Source organism: Pleuronectes platessa, chromosome 6 (assembly GCF_947347685.1).
Source record: "Pleuronectes platessa chromosome 6, fPlePla1.1, whole genome shotgun sequence".
Taxonomy (NCBI): Eukaryota; Metazoa; Chordata; class Actinopteri; order Pleuronectiformes; family Pleuronectidae; genus Pleuronectes; species Pleuronectes platessa.
In genome coordinates this window covers 23,572,902-23,587,646 of record NC_070631.1, presented here as the reverse complement: position 1 = coordinate 23,587,646, position 14,745 = coordinate 23,572,902, and the positions used below count along the sequence as shown (strand labels likewise).

General features: G+C 41.2%; 1 protein-coding gene and 1 long non-coding RNA gene across 3 annotated transcripts; one reads left to right on the top strand and one right to left on the bottom strand.

The window, feature by feature from the left end:
• The first annotated feature begins 2,771 nt into the window (after positions 1 to 2,771).
• Positions 2,772 to 14,124, top strand: LOC128441737 (keratin, type II cytoskeletal cochleal). 2 transcript variants are annotated; one of them, XM_053423818.1, is made up of 11 exons: positions 2,772 to 2,799; positions 8,367 to 8,404; positions 8,542 to 9,312; positions 11,204 to 11,412; positions 11,529 to 11,589; positions 11,703 to 11,798; positions 11,967 to 12,131; positions 12,248 to 12,373; positions 12,534 to 12,754; positions 12,879 to 12,937; positions 13,092 to 14,124. In XM_053423818.1, exons 1-11 carry the CDS (start codon positions 2,781 to 2,783, stop codon positions 13,370 to 13,372), a joined length of 2,046 nt encoding a protein of 681 aa, XP_053279793.1. In that variant the 5' UTR covers positions 2,772 to 2,780; the 3' UTR covers positions 13,373 to 14,124. The 2 variants fall into 2 exon arrangements, with proteins under 2 accessions (XP_053279793.1, XP_053279792.1); XM_053423817.1 differs by lacking the exons at positions 2,772 to 2,799; positions 8,367 to 8,404 and having other exon boundaries at positions 8,449 to 9,312.
• Positions 4,734 to 8,561, bottom strand: LOC128441741 (uncharacterized). Its single transcript, XR_008338758.1, has 2 exons — positions 8,482 to 8,561; positions 4,734 to 5,552 (listed from the first exon to the last, which is right to left on the bottom strand). It is a non-coding gene; the product is annotated as an uncharacterized LOC128441741 (long non-coding RNA).
• Positions 14,125 to 14,745: the final 621 nt, after the last annotated feature.

The window sequence follows — 14,745 nt, the reverse complement described above, 5'->3', positions numbered from 1 at the left end:
AGCTCCAAAAACTAATATCTGGGCACGTACTACATGTTGACACTAGCTAATGTTTGGACGTAGAGTACGTGGGAGTGACTGCAGCGGTGCTTGCAGATTTTCTTATTTCAAAGTTTAAGCCCTTGTTTGATGAAGTCTACTCTTGTACATTCAGGATGCAGGTATTGTTGCCAGGGTGTGGTCCGTCCTTCCCAGATCTCATTAACAGTCAATGCTCTGATACACACCAACATACGCAGACACACACACATACACACACACACACACACACATGCACGCATAGTATGACTGGGTGGAATACAAATGGCTACAATTTAAATAAAATAGCAAACAAAATGTTTTTTTCTGTGTGCAAATACACAAATATGCATGATACACGTGTACACATCTACAAAATTTTCTGCTCGTCGACGAGCAAAGAATGCTACCATCAAGTTCTCCTTCGTCTCTTCTGCAGTTTGCCCTTTGGCTGTTGTAGTACTGGGTGTGGTTGCAGAAGATTAGAATTGTGTATCCCTGCACATGGTACTTTTTCATAGCGTGCAGAAGAAGCCATAAAAGGACAAGGTTTATATGCAGTTATTAGCATCTGTCGCTCTGCACTCAGTAGCCTACTTAAAAAGGGTTAGTTTTGAATAAAATCATTACCGCAAGCCTAAAGTCAGCTTTATCTTCAAGGTTTTTACAGACAGCCTCAATATCTGAGCAATGCAAGGACACATTGAAATAAAATAAGCTCATTATTTCTTCAGTTAAAATCATGTGCAGTCCACGACTATCCAAAGTACACTACCCATACCGTCTCAAAACCTAACAATCTTGGGTTGTATGTTAAGGTCAGTGATCACTGGTGCCTGCTGCATTGTCTTAAAAATGTGTCCTGCACAGAAGGAACACTGCACTCATGGTCGTTAGCCTCATAGTGATTCTCCCAGATTCATCTGTAGGTGTGGCAACCATCATAATCTTCCATCTATACAATCTGGTAGAATGTCCCTCAGGCTTGATGGACTCAGTCCATTAACACTCCCTTGTAGTCGCATTTAATATGAAGCTGTACTCTGCACCACACCTAGAAGTCACAGACATTTTTTAGCAGGAGCTCAGTAGCTTTGATGTCAGAAAAGAAAAACAATGTAGTCCAATAATGATCCACTGAAACAACAAAAGGTGTATTATTGAAATGCTTTTTAATTAAACCCTTTGATTTATATACATAAAAATATGTATCAATCACCTTAATGTACAGCGTGGCAAGACAAAAACATAGAACAGGACAGACAACTTTGCAGAGGTTTGCACTTATATTGACGTTGAAACATTTTTTTCTGTAATAAGACTTAAATAACTAATGCATAAGCATAGCTTTCATGTTATTTTCTTAAATATGTATTAGCACATTGCAGGCCTATCAATCTTTACAGCAGGCATCTGACGATGTGATGGCAAACACTTACATTCTCATATTTGTTGACATTGTCCATTCAAAACCTTCCTGTTTGCGTTTGTATTGTTTGTGTGCTAGATGTTGTATGCAGGATAAAGTTGGAGAACTTTGTGATCATCCTACCTGGTTAATCTCAAATGAAGAGTCAATGATTTTCATAAAATTTAACTGAATTTGCTTTATTCTCGAATGCAGTTTATTTATAAGTTTGGATTATTTACTTTGCATCAGTTATAATCAATTGCACACAGATCGCTTAGCTAATATTAACCGTAAAGTATAGGTCATACCCAAGCAAGCTGGACTGATGTAATGTCACAGAATCCAGCATAAAAAAAAACTCCCAAGAAGAAAATTTTGTACATTTTGGCATACAGGTAGTCTGAAACGGCTATATCTGACACTGCTCACACTGACCTTAATATGGAACAAGAGTACAAGAAGTATGTAAACAGAAACTGCACTGGTAGGCGTAGGGTAGGCATCCAATGGCACTGTGGTTTTTATAGTTTTGCATATGTCGCATGTCACAACCCTGATCAACACACCTACTGCAGAGGATCTGCTGTTGTGTTCTCACATCTGCTCCTCCTGACATTCTGCACACTTTATACTTGGGACAAAGAAAGTCCACAGAAACTCTGGAGGCTCTAACATTTGCACCCCTACAGCCCCTCAGGAGAATGTGCAGAGGATTGGCCGAGTTCAGTCTATGTCACTGTCAATTTTATTTATATAGCACATTTGAAACAACTTGGGTGACCAAAGTGCTTCACAAGTATAAGGTACAACAAGAAAACAGTAACATGCAATACATCAGAGTACAAATAGTAAAATAAAATATGATAGAAAGTAGAAATAAAATATGAGATATACAATAATAAGACAGTCCAGTGCATGTCTGAAAGCAGCAACAGATTCTATGTGGTTTAATAATCAAACAGATGGTTTGTTGGAACAGTTGGCTCCATCAGGCGTCTGTTCCCTCAGTCAACACAGACCTAACATTGTACATCTTCTGTTTATTAAGCCATTTACAGTCAGCTGATTTGGCAGTTGTTATCAAACCTGGTCACACACCGAATGCATGACATGATAAAGCATCTACACGATCAAATTCACAATCTGACTGAGTATGTGATACGAATTTTAAGAGTTCTCCTCATGACTTCAACCTTCTCCGTCCTAAGTAATCATGCTTTTCCACAGAGGTGGAGCTTCGGTTATGTGCCCCTCCCCTGCCTCTGTTTTGGCAACATGCAGCTGCTAGAAGATATTCAAGTTTGTACTGTAAAAACAAGCCCTGGTGCGCTTACAACTGAGAAGGATCCACATGCTCCACAGGCACAGAAGTAGGTGTATAAATGTAGGACGGGTCTGTGTTCTCAAAAATTGACTCGTTTGGTCATGAACTTATCAATCATCCCTCATGCTAAAAATGCAATGATTGCATGTAATAAAGAGATGATGTTTCAGTGTTTTTACAATGGGCCTTGCTTACCTCACCACTAAGGCGTGGCACCGAAACTTGGTTATTGATAAACCAATTCTTTTTAGTTTTTTTGTTTTGGACCTGAAGCCTTTTTCTTAAAGGGTAAACAGGTCGCTTCGGGCAAACGTATGTTTCCTCTCTCCAGCATATGCACATAATGTGGACACCCATCAGAGAAAAATAAAAAATGATAGATTACCTTCATCTTTCACTATCTTGTAAGAGTGAAGGCTTAATCCCTCCTTCCCCCTTTTAAATTTGAAAGCATGCACTGAAAGCAGAGAATTTTTTTTTCTTCATTCAAGCTGTTTTTGTGGTAGACACTCTGACATCGCAATGTTTAAATTATGTGGTAAAGGTGACGTTACAGAGCCGTTAGGAGCCGGTCAGTTATGTAGACTTTCTAAAGTTCACTCATTCTGTCTTTGGCCATGAATTTACCAATAAACCTTTATAATGAATATTTTTTTATGTGGTGATTACATGTATTTAGGAGATGACGTTTCATTTTCAGTGTTTTCCAATGGGCTTGATTTACCTCACTGGACTACGCAGGTGTGATACTGAGAGACTAACTTTGGATGTACACCGTCCCTTTTAAATAAATAAACGGTAAAAGTTTATCTTGTTGCTCTTGCCAGGTTTCAGTAAACTCCCATATTGAGGCTGGTTCTCACAGAGTATCAGCTTGTGAACATTCCACTACATGTTCTGACTAGCCTGAAGCCTGAAATGTCACCCGTCACATCATGTGGGATGAAATATAGTCATGTCTAGATTTGTGGGTGTAACTTGCTTTTTGGAAAAGGTGAAATGCTTTCATGGCATAATCTGCTGTAATTTGTGGGGGATGACCTTTTCTGAAAAGGTTAAAAATGTGACCTTTTGACTCTTTTGTGTTTGACAAGTTGGTACTCTATGTGAATCTGAATATTTGCATTGTTTTATAGATTTTACATCAAACAAAATTTTGGTTTGATTTAAAATTAAAATTTTAAATAGTTGTTTTAAGTAAATCATATTATTCAAGACTTCAATGTAAATTGAGCTTGCCATGAAATAACTTATCTTCATTTTCAGGAAGAGTTTCAATAGTCTGCTGCCAAGGCTGTTCAGTTTTGTCTCTCCTTTCACATGGATTTTATCCACTGGTCCAGCACACTTCTGGGAGTGGACTTGAGACCATTGTCCAAAAGTGTGCACCTGTCAAAATTGTCTCATTCATTCAAGACACTGGTCTGCAGGTAGCTTCTTGCAAGCTGTGACCTACTTAGAATATGCAAAAATTGTGGTTGACAGTCACTTCCCAAACTGAAAGTTATAAAATTGCACCAACATTTAAAACATTTGATTACCTTTATCTGTCTCTATCCTGGAACAATACAGTTCTTCCTTTGCCTTTAAGTTTGACGGCATGTGCAAAGAGCAAAGCAGAAAATGTTCCTTAATGAAGTCTCCTGAACCTCCTCATAATGTATTTTGTTTATGTGCAAGCAACAAAGCTCTTGTAGTGGTAGACATTGTGACATCGCAAAGAAGAAATTCTAAAGAAAAATTGTACAAGTCAACTGAATGTGTTCAAGTCACAACAATGTTTCCCTACCTCTACATCAGGTGCTTATTTCAACCCAAACCTTTTCTTCTAAATTTTACCAAATCTGGTTTGTGCCTTAGCCAAGTCAAACATGCTGACTGGTAGTTTATTATGGTTCTGGGACAGAAATGATGTCACCCTGTCAATGGTGGCATTAGATCAGACATGTATCATATTGAAGGCGGTTCCACACAATGGGACTCATTCAGCAAGCGTTTTATTAGACATTTCTTCAAAAAACTTACTTTAGCAGTTTTTACAAAGATTGTAACATTCACCAATGCTTATCTGGTATTGCATACAGAGTGTTCAGAAGTAATAAAACAACAGAGAACAATAACATGCCTCCATACTGTTTGTTCATGTCATCCAAATGTCCCCAAGCCCCGACATTCATATTCGATTTGAAACAAGGTCATTTACATCTTGTTTTAAGCCTAGGAATCCGCTGATATCTTCTTACGAGGTGCATAAACAGAAAGGACTAAAACAGTCTTTAAATGGGTCATACGGGAAGCCGGGTCAGAATCATGACACTTTTAAAGTAAATGCACACAACACACTTTAGTTTACATCAATTACATTTACTGGGAGCCATCAACTATCCTTGCCATCCAATAATCAGTGGTTTATCATAGTATTTACGGGCTCACAATGAGCCTGTTTCTGCACCTGGTCTGCTCGCACATGGCATATTGACTAGCAGGTTACAGATCATAGCCTGGTGAGGGAATGCATCTTTCAAAACTATGGATTAATTTGCAGAAAATGACGAGTACCATTTGCAAAGCTTTAGACTTCTAAAAGCAGTCTTCATTGATCTGTGTCATAGTTTGTAGCTGGAGCTTCAAGTTGATATGACAACAATATACCTAAAGCTAAATGGTCAAAAGTTTGGCTGAATTTCATGTAAGGGTTCCAACGCTGGGACCCGCAGCAAATGTCCGAGAGTGGGGGGGAGCCGAGACAGCGGCCGTGTCCGGTTGGCAACAGCTTCTAGAGTTGGGGGTGGTTTGCACCTTGTAATTTGCAATCCACCATTAATCCGAGAGAAGAAGAAGGAATAAAGGAACACAGCTAATTTAAATTAAGCACCGGTACCATTTTAAATGTATCAATGTAGCTCCAGCAATGGTAAAAAATGAAACAATACCCATTTATGAGACCACACCCATGTACACATTATGGTGTCCTGTTCACAATTCTGAATCATTCTGTTATCAAAAATCAACCTCAAGCAATACCTGCATATCTGTATGGCCACTAGCATTGTTGCCACTACCAAGTTGTATAACCGTTGCCTCGGCTGCCCTTGTTGATGTGTTGATAATTTTGATAGAAAGAAGCAGCAGATCAATCTTTCAGGTGACAAATAAAGGAATACAAAATGAGGCAGAATCGCAAGAACAGGAGTTAGGTAAATTCTGCGAGTTTAAGGCAAAGAGTGATTTTTCAATGTTTCTGAATTGCTGCTCAGAAAAAATAAGCACGTCATTTGTGAAAATGCATTCTTATTGGCAAATAGTGTTCAGACGCTATGATGTGATGGCCCTTCTCATAGGTGCACCTCCTTTCAAAACAAGTCCACGATTATCTATTCTCTCTGTCAATGTTTGGCTATTAAACACTGAATCTTGAATCCTGACAATTCTTAGTAAATCTATGTAAATCTATGCGAGTCTAGTAGTAAATAATATCAGTTCAATAGAAAAGCATGAATATTAAATATGGTGAGGCCAGTTTGAATGGGGCTTATGATGTTGATAAGTAACCATATTACTAATTCATCAGCGCTATGCTTCAGTTTAGTATAAAATCAGCCATCAGGACAAGGTCCATCTGAAGTCTTCTTCCTATTTTGGTTGCGCAATGGCAACGCACCTCGTTTGTGCTCTCGTCAGCTTTCATTTTACACATCATTCCTCATGGCAGAGGGAATTGCATAAAGTGAGATGTAAAGGGAAAAACTCGAGACACCATTGGTGTCCTTGTTTGTCAGCCGTGACATTGTGAAATCAACATGTTTTTCTTTGCTTAAACTTGTTTTTTTCCCTTGATTGTAAATTGTAGGCCAACTGCAGAAACGCCATGAGACTATATTAAAAGTAAACAATTAATAAACAACAGCGATTTGCAACATTTTTCGACATTTGGTTTCCTAAGACAGTGTTTATCCAACCCAAAGACGCATGAACACTCAGTCTGCCACTTATTAGTACGGTTAAGTCCTAGATGAGAGAGTGCTTGCAATGAAAGTGAACCACTGGTATTTTCTTTTAGGGTGTGACTGAGTTGTGCCCTACAGCTCATGTGGTGATGTTACTACAGCACAGAGTCGAGGAAGCCAACACCTTTATCAGAGTGGTTACGAAGGGTTTTAACAGGTACAGACAGTTCCTATTCTGTCTGAACAAGAAATCTGCTTTAACTCCTGACGTTCACTCAGCTGCAACCTGATAGTAAAGGAACAGAGATCCAAGGTTTTAAACTTTTGCTTAAAATGTACTGAAGCATTTAAAAGGGTGCATGAGTAACTTCAATTAATAAATGGAATCACTGAATTGTGGTGACCATAGCAGACTATTGAAACAGGGTGTGAAGTATAGTCCTCTGGTGACCACAAGTTGCAGGCCTGAACAAATAAACAACAGGGTGGTGGAATTATACACCTTGTCACGTCAAACCCTTCTGCAAAACCAGTTTCCTCTTGAAAGTTATCAACTCATCTTCTACTGTAATGTTACTTCTAAATCTTCAACTGCTTTTGTTAAAGGTGCAACTATATTAGAAATTGAAAGGCAAAACCCCACCCACCAACAAAAGTAACACCACTACAAGTGACCCCCGGGGTTTTTTAGTCATGCATATGGTTTTGTATTAGTTTAATCGTGTTTCCATTAGTCCAAGTCTGAGATTTCTGCTTCAATCCAAATACAATAGAAGTTATCAGAAGGAATAGATATATAATTAATGTTTTATGTCCCAGATATTAAACTTATTAGATTTAACTCAACAGTGACGTTTATTTTGTTTGCATCTTATATGACTTATTGAAATGATGTTTATTACTAACCAAAGAGGTTATGTTTTTGCACCAGTCCTTTTGTTTGTTTGTTTATTTGTCAGCAGGATTACAGGAAAAGAAACATGGTAGAAATTTGGCACATGGGCCAATAAAGGGTCCATTTTGTTTGTGGACAAATGGGCAGATGCAAGAAATATTTTACCACTTTTTAAACATTGTGATTTTGACTTTTTCACAAATTTCATTCATTCATTTATAGATCTTGATGAAAATAATTCAGGCACATTTAGGGAACTGATATCTATTAGTGTGTACCAGTTGGAGCAGCTCGAAGGAATTTAAGTCCCACTCTAGATTTTGTTTGATGAATCCCGAATCACAAAAAGGTTGGGAGACAAAGGAGTTAAAAAGGATCATAAAGAATAATTGAATCTTGCCTAATATAATGCCTCAGAAATGACAAGTGTCAGTGGCAAGAGAAAAAGCAAATGTTTATCCAGAAGGATCACAAAGACAGCACTTTTACAAAAAAACTCAATTGGACCTCATATGAGGCTACGCGTTTCCAAATTGTATTGTGCTGTGGTTATTTATTTAGAAGCATCATGCAAATCCTGTTGTCTTTCGGAAAGACATGTATTTACAATAAACATATGCAGCAGAAACTGGCCAGAATGTGTTCTGCAAATCTTGTGAAATGTTACCAATTTCAACTGTAAATGTCTTTATATTGCATAAATTAAGCAAAACGATAAAAGGTAATCGAAAGGTGACTATATTACCACACCCAACTCCTTTACTCCTCCAGCCACACACCGCTATCAAGAAGAGGCCCCAGATAATGAAGTAAAGATTACTTTTTTTTATCTCAAAATGTCTTCCCTCCCCTCTTGCCCTGGGCCATGATGCCTTTCCTCTCTTACCTTTCGGGTGTGTCGAGCCCGGATCACTTTACAGGGGTGGCACTCTTACCTGTCCAACAGGCTCAGCTGCTCCATGCCAAATCTAAGTGCAAATGCACCTTCCAGGATGCAGTTAATTGGTGGAGGGATGAGGAGGAGGTGCAGAGGAGGTGGAGCTTACTGGGACCTCCTCCGCTGTCAGAGGCAGATAAAAATCCATGGCACACTGGGAGAAGATACTTAGAGGGACTTGACTCACCTCTTCGTGTTCTCCACTGCTCTGCCAAATCTCTCTCTCTTTCTGTCTGCTCCCACCTAACCCAGCTGAATCCGTTCAGAAGAGCCATGGCGTTCACTCAATCAATCAAAAGGACCAGCTACGGTTCCGTCCGTTCTGGAGGAACAGGAGGAGGAGGAGGAGGAGGAAGATCTTTTTCTTCACAATCTGCTACTTATGGCGGGGGGTCAGCGCGTAAAAGCTTTTCTTCCAGTTCAATGATGAGGACAGGGGGAAGTAGCGGTTTCGGAGGTGGTGGTAGTTTTGGTGGTGGTGGAGGTTTTGGTGGTGGTTATGGAGCTGGTTGCGGTGGAGGTTTTGGAGGTGGTGGTGGTTATGGAGCTGGTGGTGGTGGTGGTGGTGGTAGTTCTCTTTTCTCTTCTGGTGGTGCTTATGGTGGATTTGGCGGCGGCGGTGGTGGGTGTATCGTCCCCACGATCGCAAATGTCCAATGCAACCAGAGCCTGCTGGCTCCCCTGAACCTTGAGATTGACCCCGACATCTCGTCTGTCCGTACCCAGGAGAAAAATCAGATCAAGGGTCTGAACAACCGCTTCGCCAGCTTCATTGACAAGGTAAGAGTCCCTTTGGTCACTGAAACAGCTTATGTCTTAATGTCCCACACCATTTCAAAGACTTAAATGTGGTTGAACAATAGATGCTGATATGATTGAACTGGAGGAAATGAATGAATACACACAGAGTTAATTGGTTTGTGCAAGTGTGGATAGCTGCAACATGCTGTCTCTAAACAGCCACCTGGGCTCATTAAATATTACACAGCAACTGATCCCAACGTGGATAATAGCCACACTGTGGTCCTAGCTAGAGCTAGCTCTGAAAACCAAAACTACTAGTCATAATATTATTAGCATGAATTAGATTTGTCAGCTATACTGTGCATTGTCTCACTCATCTACTGAAATTGAAAGCGGACCAGTGTTCCTTTAATTTATTTTTGACCATAATCCTCCACTTGCCAGCTGCCGCTGTGTGGAGGGAGAGTCAGGAAACATTAGAGTTAGAGTATCAAGTGACTGGTCCCTCTAAGTTTGAGGGGAGAAAGGGATCGGGTTATCAACCCCATTCCCATGGCAGCAAGGCTTGACAAGCGTTCCACAGTGATGCAGGAAGGCGACTTCAAATATTTGCAATGCATCGCAAAAAAATCGTACGCTTCAAACGATATTTTCATTACATGCATTATTTATCATACATGACAATATAACGACACAATAATTGAGCTCCTAATCTAACCAAGCTGGATATTGACATTCTTGATAATAAGATGGGGGACATTTTCTCTCTGTTACAAATGAAGAACAAGTTAACCACACCCTACTCAAGAAAATGCTCAGTTAGCTTTCCCTGTCTGCCACACCTCATCTGTCCTCACACAAGGGATCTGGTCTTCCATCTGTTTGAAATGATTCACAAATATATATTCAGATCATTACAGGCCGTAGTAGTGGTCACAATGGGGGAGAATGTCAACGTTTTTATTAACAGTTCAATTAAATATTTTTAGAAAATGATATATCTTTAAAGCATCCTCACTGAACTGGCGGTAATTGAGTTCAGGCCAGAAGAATTAGTTTGCTGAGGGATGAGAAAGGCAAGTTCACTCAGCGAAAGTATTCTTCCCTGAGGCGAGGGAGCGGTAATGCCAGAGCTTTAAGGGGTGGGGCAAGGCTGAGGTGTGGCAAGGCGCACCTCATCTGGCCATTTACATGCACACACGATTACACGATTACACGATCACACACACACACACACACACACACACACACACACACACACACACACACATGCACACACACACACACATAAAACTGTAACTCTGATGACAGAGCAATGCAGCCTACACACAACTTCTCTATGCAAATGCAAAGAAGACATAAGGAGCAGATTCTTTCAGTTCTCCAGTGACGACAGAACCAAAAGTCTCTGGCCTGAAAGGCATTGGTTATTACAAGAGCCTTTAGAGTGGTAAAGTCACACATAGGTGTGGCTCGATGGATCATGTGAGTAAAGTAAAATAAGGATGACAAACCTCTCTGTTCTCCTGGAGAGAAGTAAGCCAAATCATGAATAAAAGGGATAGCTAATATAATCCATCCTGCGGCCGTCTGCATCTGCAGGAAGAGGGGGTTGGGATTTAAGGAAACTTTTATGAGTGGAACACGGACAAGAGAGCAAAATGAGAGAAGAAGAAGAATGGAACTAAAGACAACAGCTATGTTTAAAAACAGTGGTTAGCTAAAAGGAGGGTGCTGCTGTTTCATGCACTGATGCTGCCTCCTCCAGTCCCCCTGCACTCATGCCACATAGCAGGTGCCCATGGCTATTTGCCTTTCCTATTAGATTTTTTTTATTAGCAGTTATGATAAAATAGTCATATTCAAAGCTATATCTTTATCCAGCAGTTGGTGGATCTTAACTTCTGAAATCATTTTTACCTTTCAGGTGCGATTCCTGGAGCAGCAGAACAAAATGCTGGAGACCAAGTGGAGCCTGATGCAGCAGCAGACCACCTCCCGCTCCAACATCGACGCCATGTTCGAGGCCTACATCGCAAACCTGCGCAGACAGCTGGATGGACTCGGCAACGAGAAGGTCAAGCTGGACGGAGAGCTGAGAAACATGCAGGGACTGGTGGAGGACTTCAAGAACAAGTGAGTTCACACCAGGGAAGGACTCCGAGTGTGTGTTGTCTTTGAACAGACCGACAAGACCTGATTTCTACCGACATTTTCCGTTAGCTCATTCTTCCTCCATTTGTTTGCATCAGATATGAAGATGAAATCAACAAGCGTGCTGGTGTGGAAAATGAGTTTGTGCTCCTCAAGAAGGTGAGAGAAATCCTGCAATCATTAAAGCCAGGCATTCCAGCTTCAAGGATGGATCATTGCTTTTCCTCCAAGCCATCACCAATGCAGAACACTTCCTTCTTCTCCACTTACAGGATGTAGACGGTGCCTACATGAACAAAGTTGAGCTAGAGGCCAAGGTTGATGCCCTTCAGGATGAGATTAACTTCCTCAGAAGTGTCTACGAGGCGGTAAGCTAAATGAACCACACCTCAGTCCTGTTAGGTTTGTTGTTTCATGAAGGCAACCAGTGGAGACAGATAAACAATAACAACACAAACAAGAGTAAGAGATTTCGGTCGTGGCTCTACTCATACTTTCAATATAATTTGAATAAATTACTGTTGTCTCTTCTCCAGGAACTAAATGAACTCCAGGGCCAGATCAAGGACACTTCAGTCATTGTGGAGATGGACAACAGCCGCAGCCTTGACATGGATGCTATTGTGGCAGAAGTCAGGGCACAGTATGAGGAGATCGCTGCCCGCAACCGTGCTGATGCGGAAAGCTGGTATCAGCAGAAGGTAGGTAGATAGAGACAGCAATCATACCAACAACTCCAATATAAAACACACACATACCTGCACAGAAATGTCTGTGGAGCCTGTAATAATTGCTATTTTTCATTGTGTTCCTTCAGTTCCAGGAGATGCAGACAAATGCCGGCTCGGCCGGAGACGACCTCCGCAACACTAAGAATGAGATTGCTGAGCTCAACCGTATGATTGCACGCCTCCAGAATGAGATTGAGTCAGTCAAGGGACAGGTAAGCTCACAGTTACACGTGGTTTAGCTTGAGCTCAGTTGACTTATAGACTCATTCACAAAATATTCAAAATGATGCAGGCTTCCAGAACATGTTAAAAACCAGATAAACATGTAGAAATATCAAACCTGAAGCGTCTGCCAACTTTCCAACTTTTCAGCGTGCCAACCTTGAGGCCCAGATCGCTGAGGCTGAGGAGCGAGGTGAGCTGGCTGTCAAGGACGCCAAGGCCCGTATCAGGGACCTAGAAGAGGCCCTGCAGAGAGCCAAACAGGACATGGCCCGCCAGGTCCGTGAATACCAGGAGCTCATGAATGTCAAGCTGGCTCTAGATATTGAGATTGCTACCTACAGGAAACTACTGGAAGGAGAGGAGATCAGGTAAATGCCACTTTGGACTCACAAAACATTTCATCTTCGAAAAACAATGAGAGAGTGCATTGAGCCTCATTGTGACGGTAGCATCGTCAACAGCTCAGATTGCTCATTTATGTACTCTCTGCAGAATTGCCGCCGGTCCTGCACAGGCAACCATCCATATGCAGACCTCATCCAGCAGCTATGGTAAGTGTTGACCTAAGTCTTTACAACTCAGATCATCTCTACACAAGTTCTATGGTATTCATGGTAAATCTAACAACTGGGGATGGGTAGGCGATTAGTGAAGCTATCAATTGACTTGATATGTGTACTTAACTAATCTCATTCTCATCGCCAGGTGCCGGTGGCGGAGGCGGCGGCGGCGGCAGTGGCTATGGAATGAGCGGCGGCGGCTTTGGAATGAGCAGCGGCGGCGGCGGCGGCTATGGAATGAGCAGCAGCGGCGGCGGCGGCTATGGAATGAGCAGCAGCGGCGGCGGCGGCTATGGAATGAGCAGCAGCGGCGGCGGCGGCTTTGGAATGAGCACTGGCGGTGGTTATGGAAGCGGCATGAGCATGGGAGGAGGAGGAGGCACAATGTCATCAAAATCCACCACCACATACTCTACCCGCCGTTAATGAAAACAGCAGTTGTCTTCCTCTCCTACCTTCGTCTTCCCCCATTTTGTTTTCTTCCCCATGCCCCATTCATAAAAGCTTTATTAATCCCACCACATCTCTCCCTGCACACACAGAGCAGTCTCAGAAAAATGCTCCATTCGACCATTTACCACTATAGCAGATCATTAATGGTAGAGCTCTCTGTTGCATTTGGCTCCTGTGTGGCTGCTCTTTTCCACCACATTCTCAAAAAGTCAGAGATTACATTCAAGTTCAGAGAGATTGAATGTAAAAGCAGCGGGTATGTGAGTCAGTCTTCTTCTCTGATCAGTCAGCCACGCTGTCTTTTGGTTGCTGGATATGCTGTTATGTAGACAGGAGGATACTTGTAGTATCATGGCAGAGAATCCTTACAAGGCAACAATCATTGCACACAAAAAGACAACAGCAGTTCTACGATTTGCACAGAAGGAGAAGTGGGTGTGGTGCTATGTCTTGAATTCATGAGGCTTTCATTGCAGGCGAGCACATGTAGTGTCACACCTGTAACTTTCCTTCTTCAAATATCTCATCTGCTGTCACACATACGTAATCTTGTGCATTTCGACATCATCAAAAGCAGCCACATATAACACTTTTTCGGGATCCTCTTTTTCATCTCCTGTCAGAGAGAAAATGAGTTCTCCGCTTCAGCATTTTAACGGTGTTTATGACTTAACTTCTACTTTTCACCCTGAATAAAAAAACATGGCTAAGGCTGACTGGAACAACCCGATTTATTGTGAATTTGTACCACCAAAACATCTGGGATAAATCTTTGATCATATTTGGCAGATTCTCTTTGGATACTGTTAGTTCTTTCTAACTAGAACTCTGTATTTGCACCAACATGGTTGAATTACCCTTACCAGCTTGATGATCCATGTGAAATATTACTCTTGAGTAGTATTGGTAAGAGTACAGTTATAGTCTTCTGTTATAAATTAGAATTTACAAAAGAAATTCACATTATTCTTATTTAGCTGTATGGAATGTCTACTTGAACAGCACATTATGCTTTAATCAGAATCAGGTTTTATTGCCAAGCAGGTTTATACATATAAGAAATTTGCTGTGGTGTATTTGTATAAGTATAAACATTGAAAATAGTATAATGATTTTCAAATAGCATTAAGTGTGTAGAAGAAGCGTGTAGATGCAAACAAGACAGAGCTGCTAACGCTGGGGTCAGATTACATGATATCAGCCCGAGTTTAGCCCCAATGCCTCACAAAATCTTCTACGAAAGAGAGTTTGATTTTTGATTCTAACCCTAACCCTGATCTTTTCCAAACATGTCCAAATCCTGCATCATACTCACAGATTTCGGATGCAGTGTTAGTTGACCTGGA

Excerpts from the sequence above, each read along its gene's own strand:
- LOC128441737 (XM_053423817.1), top strand. The coding sequence starts at position 8,461 with ATGATGCCTTTCCTCTCTTACCTTTCGGGTGTGTCGAGCCCGGATCAC. Across the intron at positions 11,413-11,528 it reads GTGGAGGACTTCAAGAACAA|ATATGAAGATGAAATCAACA; the intron begins GTGAGTTCACAC and ends TGTTTGCATCAG. Across the intron at positions 12,938-13,091 it reads GACCTCATCCAGCAGCTATG|GTGCCGGTGGCGGAGGCGGC; the intron begins GTAAGTGTTGAC and ends TCTCATCGCCAG.